The sequence below is a fragment of the Perognathus longimembris genome, chromosome 28 (assembly GCF_023159225.1).
Source record: "Perognathus longimembris pacificus isolate PPM17 chromosome 28, ASM2315922v1, whole genome shotgun sequence".
Taxonomy (NCBI): domain Eukaryota; kingdom Metazoa; phylum Chordata; class Mammalia; order Rodentia; family Heteromyidae; genus Perognathus; species Perognathus longimembris.
In genome coordinates, this window is record NC_063188.1 from 71,710,650 (window position 1) to 71,724,514 (window position 13,865).

The 13,865-nt window shown below is 40.7% G+C and overlaps 1 protein-coding gene across 12 annotated transcripts in view; it reads right to left on the minus strand.

Annotated features, from left to right (window-relative positions):
- The window catches only part of Huwe1 (HECT, UBA and WWE domain containing E3 ubiquitin protein ligase 1), a 158,470-nt gene that overhangs the window by 35,220 nt on the left and 109,385 nt on the right, over positions 1-13,865 (minus strand). For 10 of the 12 annotated variants that reach the window (XM_048336497.1, XM_048336507.1, XM_048336504.1 and 7 more), the window contains 5 exons: positions 13,241-13,386; positions 12,610-12,676; positions 10,362-10,579; positions 4,334-4,545; positions 3,413-3,595 (listed from right to left, as the gene is read on the minus strand). In XM_048336497.1, coding sequence (XP_048192454.1) covers positions 3,413-3,595; positions 4,334-4,545; positions 10,362-10,579; positions 12,610-12,676; positions 13,241-13,386 — 826 coding nt within the window. The remainder of the gene's footprint in view (positions 1-3,412; positions 3,596-4,333; positions 4,546-10,361; positions 10,580-12,609; positions 12,677-13,240; positions 13,387-13,865) is intronic. The other 2 variants (XM_048336501.1, XM_048336500.1) reach the window with 2 other exon arrangements.

Sequence of the window (13,865 nt, forward strand, 5' to 3'; positions counted from 1 at the left end):
GGGAAATGTACTCCAAGTTATGGACACATATGATATTTTTAAAGCAAGGGATATGTGTAATACATGTGTAAAAAAGCAAATGTGTAATCTTCACTGGATCTTGGATTAAAAGATTCTCAACCAGACTATAAGGACATCTTAAGTATAATTGGGGATATCTGAATATAAATTCAATATACTTAAATACAGTAGACGTTAAATCATGCAAGGGATCTTTTGGGGGGCAAGCTGGTCCTGAGGCTTGAACTCAGGGCCTGGGTGCTGTTCCCTGAGTTTCTTTTTGCACAAGGCTAGTAGTGCTCTACTACTGGAGCCACAAATCCACTTTTGACATTCTTGGTAATTTATTGGGAAGAAGAGTCTCACAGACTTTCCTGTGTGGGCTATCTTTGAACCTCGATCCTTAAAGCTCAACCTCCTGAGTAGCAGGATTACAGGTAGGAGCCACTGCTGCCTGGCTATTTGTTTTTAAAAGACGCTTAAGTTGAGATTAACTAAGTGATTGAGCCTTAGAAAAGAAAGTAAAGCAATTTGTACCAAAATGTTAAACAGTGGCTATTATAGGTGTGGACATACTGTGTTTACTATGCCTGACATTTTAATTTTCTCCTGGCCCACCACTGTTGAAAATTAAATGCAGGGCCTTACCAAGGTAGACAAGTGATTTACCACTGAGCTCCACCGCCAGTGGAATTTGAAATATTTAAAAATTTTAAGAGTTTGTATGAAAATTGAAATAGATGCCTCCAAGGACTCCCATATATTTTTATCAGTTGAGCACACTTGAAGAAGGATGATTAGAGTAATTCAAGTAATTTGTTGGTTTTACATTTTTATGAAAATGCATTAATTTTAACACTATTCATTGTAACACCATTTACAAACTAGAGAGTAAGTTTTTCTGGATGCTGATAGCTCCTGCCTGCAATCTGAGCTAGTTGGGTTGGGAGGCTGAGGTCATATTAGACCCTTAAGATAAATTAAAAAGTCAAAGTCAGATGCTGATGACTCATGCCTACAATCCTAGCTACTCAGGGGGCTAAGATATTTGGATTTCAGTTCAAAACCAGCCCATGCAATCTGTGAGACTTTTTCTTTTTGGTCAGTCGTGGCACTTGATTGAGCTCAGGCCCCGACTGCTATCCCAGAGCTCTTTTGCTCAAGGCTATGGTTCTAACCACTTTCAGCCTTGGTACTACCTTCCAGTTGAACTGGCAGGATCCTCAGATCTTAGCCCCTAAAGTAGCTAGGATTATAAGCAAAAGCCACCAGTGCCCAGCTTTACGTGAGACTCTTACTTCCAACTAATTAGCTTCAAAATCCTAAAGTGGAGTTATGGCTCAAATGGTAGAATTGTTACCTTTTTAACATTTAAAAATTATCATTATGTAGCTGTACAAACAAGTTGCCATTTCAGTTTATGACTACAATGTATCTTTTTTTTTTTTGGGGGGGGGGCAGTCCTGGGCCTTGGACTCAGGGCCTGAGCACTGTCACTGGCCTCCTTTTGCTCAAGGCTAGCACTCTGCCACTTGAGCCACAGCGCCCCTTCTGGCCTTTTTTTTGTATATGTGGTGCTGGGGAATCGAACCCAGGGCCTCATGTATACTAGGCAAGCTCTCTTGCCACTAGGCCATATCCCCAGCCCCGACTACAATGTATCTTAATCAATGTTACCCCCTTTCAAAGTTCTCACCCATTCCTTCACTCTTAATTTTGTATTCTTGACTGCATTTTTTACTTCTCTTTTTTGTCTATCCATTTCTCCTTTTTAAAATTTATTTTTATTTATTTTGCCAGTCCTGGGGCTTGAACTCAGGGCCTGAGCACTGTCCCTGGCTTCTTTTTGCTCAAGGCTAGCACTCTGCCACTTGAGCCACAGCGCCACTTCTGGCCGTTTTCTATATATGTGGTGCTGGGGAACTGAACCCAGGGCTTCATGTATACGAGGCAAGCACTCTTGCCACTAGGCCATATTCCCAGCCCAGCCAGAATCCTTGACTCTATCTGTTCATTCCCCTTTGACTTACTTATTGGTGTTTTACATTATTTGAGTTCTCCCCTAAATTCTACCGTATTACATTTGCATACCACACAACATATTCACTTAAAATTTATAAGCTAGCTTCCACATATAAGGAAAACACACATCCTTTGCCTCTCTGGACCTGACTTACTTCACTTAACATAATTATTTTCCCATTTGTTTACAAATGATATAATATCAATCTTTCTAATAGATGAGTAAAAATTCCATTCTATCTATCTATCTATCTATCTATCTATCTATCTATCTATCTATCTCACATCTTATTGATCCATTTGTACACTGAGGGGCTTCTGGACTGATTCCCTACCTTGGCTATGGTGAATAGTGCTGCAATAAACATGATTGTGCTAGTGGCTTTACTATATCCTGATTTGTAATCTTTTGGAGAGATGCCCAGGAGAGCATTTCTAGATCATAGGGTAGTTGTATATTTAATTTTTCCACTTCCTGGAATTCTTTTTAATATAATGTTCAGACGCACAGAGGAACATGCCTAGGAATGGAACTGCCAGAACTTAGGGTATGTTTAATTTTTGAATAACCTCCATTAGGGGTTTCCTTTCCATTCTTACCAGCATCTGTTATCATTTGTTTTGTTAATGGCCACTCTAACTGAACTGTACTTTGGAGTAACTAGACTTTTTCATTAGTGCTAGCTTGCAGAAAAACAATGCACCATGTGATTAGAAAGATATCATTTGTAATTAACTAACTCAGGCAAGGACTGCCAACAAACAGATAGTAATGCATAGGTGTATGGAAGATAAATATCTTTTTTTTTTTTTTTGGCCAGTCTTGGGCTGTGAACTCAGGGCCTGAGCATTGTCCCTGGCTTCTTTTTTGCTCAAAGCTAGCACTCTGCCACTTGAGCCATAGCGCCACGTCTGGCCATTTTCTGTATATGTGGTGCTGAGGAATCGAACCCAGGGCCTCATGTATACGAGGCAAGCACTCTTGCCACTAGGCCATATTCCCAGCCCGGGAATGTACAGTGCCAGTGTCATAAAATGAAAGTTTTTTCAACAGCATGGAGGAAGATACTATAATACAAGGACTATCACTCTAGTATCAAATCTTTAACAAAAAAATCATGGAAGTTTCAAAGAGCTGTATCTCCCCAAGACATGTGATGTGCATTACCTAGGAAAACACATTCTAGGCAGCAATGTCAATTGCTCTAGTAAGAAAGTTTCTATAAACGCATATAGAAAAGGGGAATAAAGAAATGTTAAAATAAATGGCAAGAAAGCAAATAAACAAAATAGGAAGGAAAATCTCCTGAAGTACAGTACACCTGGTCACTTCTAAAAGCTAGTATCCAACAGCAAAAAAATTAGGATTAAAACTGGGGCATAACTTTACCTGGAAAGGTCTAGGCTGTGAGGCACTCTAGCCAGGTCATTAACCAGTCCCTTTTTTAGGAAGAGTCGAATGATATTGTTCATGCCATTGTGCTGAGTCTTGGCTGTGGCACTACTGTAGAAGCTGGAGGTAGAGGGACAGGACTCCATAATAGTACTGATGATACACATCACTGCCTGGAGCCTGGGAGAGAAGTTTGACATCTGAGTCACAGAATGAATATAGTCCATCTTCAGTAATTCTCCTATGATAACTGTCTAGTACCTTTTGTGTACGTTTTAAATAAGAACTCACTTCTTGGGGTGTTTGCATTCTTCATTTTTTTTTTTTTGCCAGTCCTGGGGCTTGGACTCAGGGCCTGTCCAAGACTGTCCCTGGCTTCTTTTTGCTCAAGGCTAGCACTCTACCTCTTGAGCCACAGTGCCACTTCTGGCTTTTTCTATATATGTAGTGCTGAGGGCTTCATGTATACGAGGCAAGTACTCTACCACTATGCCACATTCCCAGCCCCCATTTTTGTTAGTTTTAAATGTATACGAGGCAAGCACTCTACCACTATGCCACATTCCCAGCCCCCATTTTTGTTAGTTTTAAATAATAAAGACAAATTGAGGCACTGCTGGTGGCACATCCCTATAATGCTACCTACTCAGGAGGCTGAAATATGAGAATCAGAGTTCTAAGCCAGCCCAGGCAGTAAAGTCTGTGAGACTTTTATTTTCAATTAACCTCTAAAAAGCCAGACATGGAGCAGTGGCTCAAGTGGTAGAACACTACCCTTTTAGCCCCAAAACTCAGGGACAGCACACAGGCCCCAAGTCCAAGCCCTAAGCACTGGGACACACAAACACACATGATTAACTTGCTTAACTTCATGACCGAAGATCCCAGAATGGGCACTGGGTGAGGCATGGGTTTTACCTGGCATGTTTCTCTGTACTCTCAGCCATAGCCAGCGCCCGTCCAAGGGCGGCTTTCACTTCATTCACTAGGGCCACCTGGGCATCTGTGCCACTCCCTGCAGCAGCCAAACTTGCGAGGAATAGACGGGCCAAGGCAGGTGTGTCCTTGTCTTCTGCATTTTGAGTGTGTGGGAGAAGGTGATCCAGAACAAAAGCAAGCACACTGCAGTCCTGAAATGTCACAAATTGTGATTATTTATTCACAAGCACCATAATGCTTCATCATTTGCATAAAATCAAGGTGGACACATACAGTTTTCAACTCATCCAGTGAATGATTATCATGCTTATGTTACAGATGATGAAACCAAGTTCAAAGATACACGCTAGCAAACTACTCACAAAATAAGTAGTTTGGATAACTCTAAAAAAGCTTTCAAACTCCATTATTTTATAGAATAAACTTTTAGACTGTCATATAGATCTCACTTAGTATAAACTTATTTTTCATGTTATGTATTTGGGTTTAAACTCAAGGTTTTATGACTCTTAGGCAGGCAATCTATCACTGAGATATAGTTGCAGCCCATTTTTGCACTAGTAATGTTTTGCTTCTTTTTTTGCTGCAAATTCTATCTAGGACCTACACTCAGGGCTCAGGCACTGTTCCTGAGCACAGTTCCACTTCGGGCTTTTTGGTAGTTAAATGGAGACAAAGGTCTCATGGACTTTCCTGCTTGGGCTGACTTCAAGCTAAGTTTCTCAAATCTCAGGCTCCTGAGTAGCTAGGATTACAGATGTGAGTCATGGGTGCCTGGCATGCATTGGCTAATTTTGAGATAAGGTCTCTTTCTTGCCCATTCCCAGCTTCTGACATTGAGAATTGTGTAGACTTTTCTGCTTAGCCTTTGACCTCGGATCCTTCTGATCTCAGTCTCCAAAGGAGCTAGGATTGAGTGATCTGTGCCTGGTTTTCCTTTTCTTTTCTTCACCCCACCCCCCACAGACAGGGACTTGCTAATGTAGTCTAGGCTAGTTCGGAATGTATTATGCAGTTCAAGTGGTTTCAAATTTAAGCTTCTCCTGCCCCTGCTTCATAGTGTTTGGGACTATAGGCATGCAGTGTTAGACTGGCTTCTTAAAATTGTTCATGAAATTATTCACATCAAACCTATAAAATATTGAGACAAATTAGACATCTTCCCCATATGATAGACTGGGTCCCCCATCAAAGTGCCTTGCACTAAGAATTTGGTCAAGAGCTCAGGATTCAAATTTCTATTCATAACTGACTGCTGTAACTTTTTCATAATTCAATTAAACTGTAATATTTGCTAATATCTGCAATATGTCTGGAACACTGTGCTAAAAATTGACAAGTGTTAAAGAAATAGCATGGCCACATACATATATATGGGAAAATATTTAATAGGGATATTTCAAATGAATGAAATTAACCTAGACTCTTCTGTTTTAAAAATTGATTTCTGCCATGATAATTCCTTGTCTCCAAAAGAAACCTGTCATTCAGGCAAATATTCAATTAAGGATAATAATGGTTGCCCATCATCTTAAGTATACTAAATATCTTTAAGTTGCATACTTTATCTCTCAATAAAGAAAATGCTAGCTGGGAATCTGGCTAAGTGGTAGAGTGCTTGCCTAGCATGCATGAATCCCTGGGTTCGATTCTTCAGTACCACATAAGCAGAAAAGGCAGAAAAGGCCAGAAGTGGTGAGGTGGCTCAAGTGGTAGAGTGCTAGCCTTGCGAAAAAGAAACTTTGGGACAATGCCTAGGCCTGAGTTCAAGCTCCAGGACTGGCAAAGAAATAAGGAAGAATTCTTGAAAGTCAGATACCAGTAGCTCATTCCAATAATCAAGGAAAGTCAGTGAGATCCTCATCTCTCTAATCACAGAAAAAGCATGGAAGTGGAGCTGTGGCTCAAGTGGTAGAGCTCTAGCCTTTAACAAAGGAAGTTCAGGGACAGTACCTGGGCCTGGAGTTCAACCCCAGGGGAGGCCAAAAGGAAAAACATTATTGGGACTGGGAAAATGGATGAATGAGCGCAAGACAAATGTTATGAAAAATGACATTAATTTTGATCAAGCACCAGTGGCTCATGCTTGGAGTACTAGCTATTTTGGAAGCCAAGATCTAGAGATCATGGTTCAAAAGCCAGGCCAGGTTGGAAAGTCAGTGAGCCTCTCTCCCCAACTAATTAAAAAACAAACAAACGGGCTGGGGATATAGCCTAGTGGCAAGAGTGCCTGCCTCGGATACACGAGGCCCTAGGTTCGATTCCCCAGCACCACATATACAGAAAACGGCCAGAAGCGGCGCTGTGGCTCAAGTGGCAGAGTGCTAGCCTTGAGCGGGAAGAAGCCAGGGACAGTGCTCAGGCCCTGAGTCCAAGGCCCAGGACTGGCCAAAAAAAAAAAAAACAAAAAAAAAAAAAAACAAACAACAAAACAACAAAACAGAAGTAAAAATATGGCTTGAATGAAAAAGCTAAGGGACAGTGCCCAGGTCCCAAGTTCAATCACGTTAAAATGGTTTTTCTGAATAATAGCACAAATAATGAGCCTGGCATTGGTGGCTCATAAGTATAATTCTAGTTACTCAGGGGGTAGAGATCAGAGGACTATGGTTTAAAGCCAGATCTGGCAGGCAAAGTCCATGAGACTCTAATCTCCAATTAACCACCAAAAATCCAATTACCACTAAAAAAATCCAAAACTAGAGCTGTGACTGAAGTGGTAGCATGCTAGACTTGAGCAAAATAAAGCTCAGGGATATGTCCAGGCTCTGAGTTCAAGCCCTAGAACACACACACACACACACACACACACACACACACACACACACACACACACACACACATTGTTAAGCTTTACAATTTGGGAAAGTAATATGATCAAGTACAAAGGACTTATTAGCTTTGGAACCAAGAGAAAGGTTTCCTGTGCCTGGGATAAGTTAATTATCTTTCTGAGCCTGTTGTCTGTTAAAGAGATTAACACCAATAACTACACAGTACTGAGGTAGGGATTATTCATAATATTTGCCAGGAAAAATAGCTACGTAGGACTTATAAAGAAACCAATGAGAGCAAGAGTTAAAAGACTTGAGGATAGATGTATTGGTATCTGAGGCTGGAGAGATTGAGTCTAAGAATGCAACAAGTCAGCTTGTGTAGCATAGTAAGGCTGTACAACAAAAAATCCTCCAAAACATTTCCTCATAGTGAACATATGGTCAAGAAATACATGAATATGGTCAAAGGGCAAATCCCAATTTTTTTTTTTTTTTTTTTTTTTTTTTTTTGGCCAGTCCTGGGCCTTGGACTCAGGGCCTGAGCACTGTCCCTGGCTTCTTCCCGCTCAAGGCTAGCACTCTGCCACTTGAGCCACAGCGCCGCTTCTGGCCGTTTTCTGTATATGTGGTGCTGGGGAATTGAACCTAGGGCCTTGTGTATCCGAGGCAGGCACTCTTGCCACTAGGCTATATCCCCAGCCCGCAAATCCCAATTTTAACCAATAACAGAAACCCACTAAAATGTGTAAAGTAGAAAAATACCAAGTTTTAACATATAAATGAAACAACTAGAGCTCCCATATATTCCTAATAGTATACACTCACACAACTACTCTGGAAAACTTTTTGCCACCATCTGCTATAGATGAATAAATGTAGGACCTCCAGCTGAGTGAACAATTCAACTTCTAGGCACATAAAACCCAACATAAGCAGTTTGATGTGTTTACCAAGACAGGTCTAATAGCCCTCATACCAGCACTACTGGTGATAGCTCCAAGGAGAAAACCAACTGTTTACTAACAGTAAAATGGATTAAAAGATTATGGTTCACTGACAGAATGGAATTTTGGACAGCAATGAAAGCAAACAGTAAGTACAAACAAAAGGTTTTATATTCTGAAATCTCTCTCTCACACACACAAACACACACACACGCACAACACAAAATCACTTTATATGTGTGTGTAAGGAGTCAGATTCCAGGATTCTGCTTTGTAAACCTTAGGTGGCAGTCACAGAGCAAAAGTTGACTCCTCACTAAGTATTTGTGTTATTTCCAGCTTGGATTAAAAGGAGGTTCCAGAAGTGGAATTGGAAAAGAATCACATGGTAAATAAACCTTTATACATTAAGACAAAAATAGAATTTGTAGCTTGGTGTGGTAGCTCATACCTAGCTACTACTAAGGAGGCTGAGATCTGAGGATCATAGTTCAAAACCAGCCCAGGCAGCAGTCTAAGATTTTTACTTCCGAAAGGCTGGAAGTGGAATTGTGTGGCTCAAGAGGCAGAGTATAAACCTTTAGCAAAAGTACTTTGGGGATACCATGGCCCTGGCCCTGAGTACAATCCACAGGATAACACCCCCCTCCCCCAACTTGTTATACAGACTTGGAAATACTAATGTTCCTTCTCAATTGCAGATCCTCTGTAAAATTATGGTGTGACCTACAAATTAAGGCCACCTATATTAAAAAAAAGATACTTCCTTGGACACTCACTTAAGACATTATGTGAGCATGACATGGTTTTACTTGAAAAGTTGCTAGCAGGACATACAAAACACAACCTCATTCTTTCCTCCAGCTCTATATGCATACTTTATCTATTATTGGTATATTATTATTTACCAATACTGCTACCATATCTGGTGTCTACACACATAAAAGCATAAATGAAAGATAAACATATCTTTTCTAATTGACTTCATTATCCTTTGACGGTTTTTTGGGGGGGTCAGTTCTGGTGCTAAACTCAGGTCCTGAGCACTGTCTCTGAACATTTTTGGTCGAGGATAGTACTCTACCACTTCTGGTTTTTAGGTGTTTAACTGGAGATAAAAATCTTAGGGACTTTTGTGGCTCAGCTGGCTATGAACTGTGATCCTCAGATCTCAGCCTCCTGAGAAGCTAGGATTATTATAGGGATGAACCACTAGTGCCCAAATTCCCTTAGACTTTATTCCACACAAACATCTTACATTTTTCTCTTCAAACCATTCCCTTTTTTAAGATGCTGAGTCAGAGAAAGGAATTTAAAAAAAACAGAAAATTGAGTCTGATTTCTTCCTTCATACTCCAAATCCAATTTTTCTTCATTTTGGGCTGGGAATATGGCCTAGTGGTAAGAGTGCTCGACTTGTATACGTGAAGCCCTGGGTTCAATTCCCCAGCACCACATATATAGAAAACGGCCAGAAGTGGTGCTGTGGCTCAAGTGGCAGAGTGCTAGCCTTGAGCAAAGAGAAGCCAGGGGCAGTGCTCAGGCCCTGAGTCCAAGGCCCAGGACTGGGAAAAAAAAATTAACGTCCCAATTTTTCTTCATTTCTACCTTTAAATACTTCTTCACTCATTCCTCTACAACTTTACCAAAATCACTTTTTTGTGTGTCAATTGATTGTGTGCTTGAACTCTGGGCCTGGGAGCTGTCCTTAAGCTCTTCAGTTGAAGGCTAGTAGTGCTCTACCACTTGAGCCACAGTGCCACTTCCCCAAGATCACTTTTTTGCTGGTTAAATGGTTTGAACTCAGGGGCCTGAGTGCTGTCCCTGTACTCTACCACTTTGATTCACAGTTCTACTTCTGGTTTTTTAATTGGCAGTAAGTCTCAGTGATGTTTTTGCCCAGGCCATCTTTGAACAGCAATCCTTACATCTTAACCTCCTAAGTAGCTAGGATTACAGGCGTGAGCTACCAGCACCCAGCCCAAGATCACTTTTTAACTGTATTATTAGAACATTTCCCTAACTAGCCTTTGAATTTGGTTTTGCATTTGACATTGCAGCCAATATATTCAAGAGAAAAAAACTTTGATTAACTCAAGTCCTGTAGTGAACCTAGTGGCTCTACATAATTGGAAATAGGCCTAGCACTGCAATGCATCTTAAAGAGACATATGTTATTATTTGGTGTGCATTAAGCATTCATGGATCCAGCAAAAAAATCCAACACATACATAATACCCAAATAATTTGAGTATATAGCATCGTAAGAAAAAAAATTGGAAGTACCTCTTTGATCAGTTCAGACTGTCCCACAGTATAGCTGTAGTTGGCAATCAGGGTAGCAATACCAACATAGGATCTCACCAACTCTGCCAGAAGACGAAGGATAGTGGATGTAGGCATTAATGGTTTGCTGCCCTTGCCTTTCTGCTTGTTTTCCTCAGAGGCCCGGTCCCCTTCTTTATCTTTCTTCCCATCTCGGGACTCCTCCGGAGTTGAAGCTCCTGAGAAATAACCAAACACTGGTTCAATAATTTCACAGTGGAATAATGGTAGGAAAACCCACCAAGCCTTGGGCATAAAGAATACAACACCTCCTCCACTTCAGGCCACATGTATGAAGACGATATTCTGATAATGTGAGTTGAAAGAGAGAATGATGATGAGAAAGGTGTCATAGGACATATATCCATAGTTAAAGGAGGGTGCTTTGTGTAACTGTCCATAGGTTCCCTTTCATTTGCCTATTCTTAAGAGTTTATGCTCCAGAAAAACCATACTACTGTAATAAGTTCTCCAAACATGCCTTGTACCCTTCATCTACTCCTTCCTTACCCCATTTGTCAGGCATATATAATTAGTTCAGTTCAAAAGCTGACCTCCTTTATAAATGTTCTCCTGTACCACCTAAACAAGCAATTACATGCCTACTGTACTTCATTTGTTCCAACAGGTACTCTGATTTTTAACTATCACAAATTTCCCACACTAGTCGAATTCTTTGAAGTCGAATTTCTTTTCATATTCAATAGTCTGCCATACAGTGGGCAAAAATGCTTCCTTTGAGTAATACTGGCATCTATCATCTACACTGTATACTTTGAGTTGTTGATCTGTCAAAATGAGTTAGTCAGTATACTATTTAGACTAGGTTATTTTTTAGGGGGCAGGGGTGCTGGTACAGCACCTTGAACTCAGGCCTAGAGCTCTGCCACTTAAGCCATACTTCTATTTCTGGCTTTTTGTTAGTTTATTGGAGAAAAGAGATGCCTGTTTGGGATGGCTTCAAACGTTATTCCTCAGTTCTTATCATTCCTCAGCGGCTAGTATTATAGACTTGCCTTTTAGTTTTTCTATTTTAAGTGCCGGTTCTGCGGCTTGCCCTGTCCCTGAGCTTTTCCTTGTGATCTTATCACTTGAGCTGCAGCACAACTTCTGGCTATTTTGGAGGCTAATTGGAGGTAAGAGTCCTATAAACTTTCCTGCCCAGACTGGCTTTGAACTGTAATCATTCGACCTCAGCCTTCTAAGTAGGTAGTATTGCAGGCCTGAGCCACTGGCATCTGGCTTTGACTTTTCATTGTCAGGGTCTAGTAAAATATTAAGCACAGTATCTCCTAAATTAGGTAGTGATTTGGGGTTGCTGTATTTTTTTAAATTGGTGCCAGGCCTTAAGCCAAAGCCTTGCCCATTGCAGGCAAGTGCTCTACCCTGGAGTCATGCTACCAGCCTTTTTGTCTGTGACCCCCGGTTTTACTGCTACATTGGCTGTTATGACTCAACTCATGACCCACCTTCTCTCTCCCTCTGGAACAGATGGAATTACAGACATGCACAAAGAACCTTAGCAGAAATTAGATCTTAAAGATCTTCCCTGGGCTGGGAATGTGGCTTAGTGACAGAGCTTGCCCAGCATGCATGAAGCCCTGGGTTCAATTCCTCACCACCACATAAACAGAAAAGGCCAAAAGTGGCGCTGTGGCTCAAGAGATAGAGGGCTAGCCTTGCGTGGTGGAGGGGTGGGGTGGGGGGAGCCAGGGATAGTGCTCAGGCCTTGACTCCCAAGCCCCAGGACTGGCAAAAAAAAAAATCTTCCCTATCTACGATACATAACTTTCGAAGTCTCACTAGGCTGACTTCCTCAAGACATTTTTCCAATTCATAGTGATCAGCCAATGGGCTGTGCTCACAGTGCCAGAGAGCAAGCTAAAATAACTATAAGCTAGGCTATGGAAGTCATCAAGAGAGGCAATGGCTGGTTTAAAGAAGGCAACTAAAAGGAACTTACTAGATCAACCAATAACAATTAATAATAAATAAAATTAATTAATAAATTAATTAATAATTACTAAATTACTTAATTAATAAATAAAATTACAGTTTTATTAATTTTGGCACAACACTAATCTCATCCTTAAGTTCACTTAGTTCAATAAACATGGGACAAACTTCTATTCCCCTTCCCCTCTATCCCAGGATAACCTTCAAGCTGTTTTCTCAATAAACAATAAGAAGAAAAAAGGTAAAACATTACCCTCTCCTTGGGGGGCTCCAGATGTGGAAGTCTCAGCAGAGGCACCATCGGCAGCAAAGACTTGACTCTGAAAAAGAAAAAATGCCTGGGTTATTATAAATTTCAGACAATTGTCCCCAATAGCAGAAATGTTACCAGGGAATTCTAGAAATGCTACAGAGATTCTCTTTGACAAACCTTTCAACGATGCTCTTTCTCTATAATAGAATTTTTTTTTTGTGGGTGAGACTATGACTTGAAATGGAAATCTGACCCTTCACTCAGATCAGAGCCATGTCTCTAACCCTATATATTAGAATTTGAGGGATGTTGTCATTGTTACTGGAAAAGTAGGAGGAGGAAATGGGAAAAATTTAAGGGGTAAGGAAAGAACTGGGAGAGAGCGAGAGAAGGGACGGGCACTGTCCAAAAAGAAATGTACTATTTACCGACTTACATAACTGTAACCACTCTGTACATCACCTTTACATTAACAGTAAAAAGGGGAAAATGCCTAAGAAAACACTTCTATCGTAAGGCAAAGAAAGCTGTTTAGGATTCCTGCATTTATCTGGATTTCTATTTCTGAAATTTCCTTCGCATAACCCTATATACTGGAAAGCAGAAAAGGAGGCTGCTGGACCTGACATACATTTAAGGAAAAACTTGACTGTGCATCAAAGTCACTACTTTGACGGGTAAGTGACCGGTACTGCTGGTATACATCATCACCCATGTCTTGCAAGAGTTGGCCCACTTCTTGGGTCATGCCCCCTGGTTTAGGATCAGATTTATCTGCTAGAAAAACAGAAACAAATATTAGAAATAAAAGAAACACTTTAAATGTGGAATGTTAATGCCTATAGATAGGTTCAGTTAATTTTCTGCTCAAGGATCCTTATTTTCCTAAGCTAATACTACTAAGACAAAAATGAACATACTCGGCACTATGGCTTTCCTTGTACATGGGAGGTAAATAAATAGCTCAAGCTACTATAGCTATAACCTACTATGAGAAGTCCTGATATAATGCAGTAGGAGGAAAAGCAAGGAAATGACTGTCAATGGAACAAAATGTCTTTACTTATCAAAAACAGTATTCACCATCTTGAGGCAATTTTGGAGACCTACCACATTAAGAAAGTCCTGAAAGGTGTGACTGAACCATGGGTTTAAAGCAATTTAATCATGGATTTCCAAGTGGTTACATGTAAATTCTGTGCCCTGCCTCCCCCTGTGGTAGTAGGATTTAACTCAGGGCCTTCCATTGCTAGAGA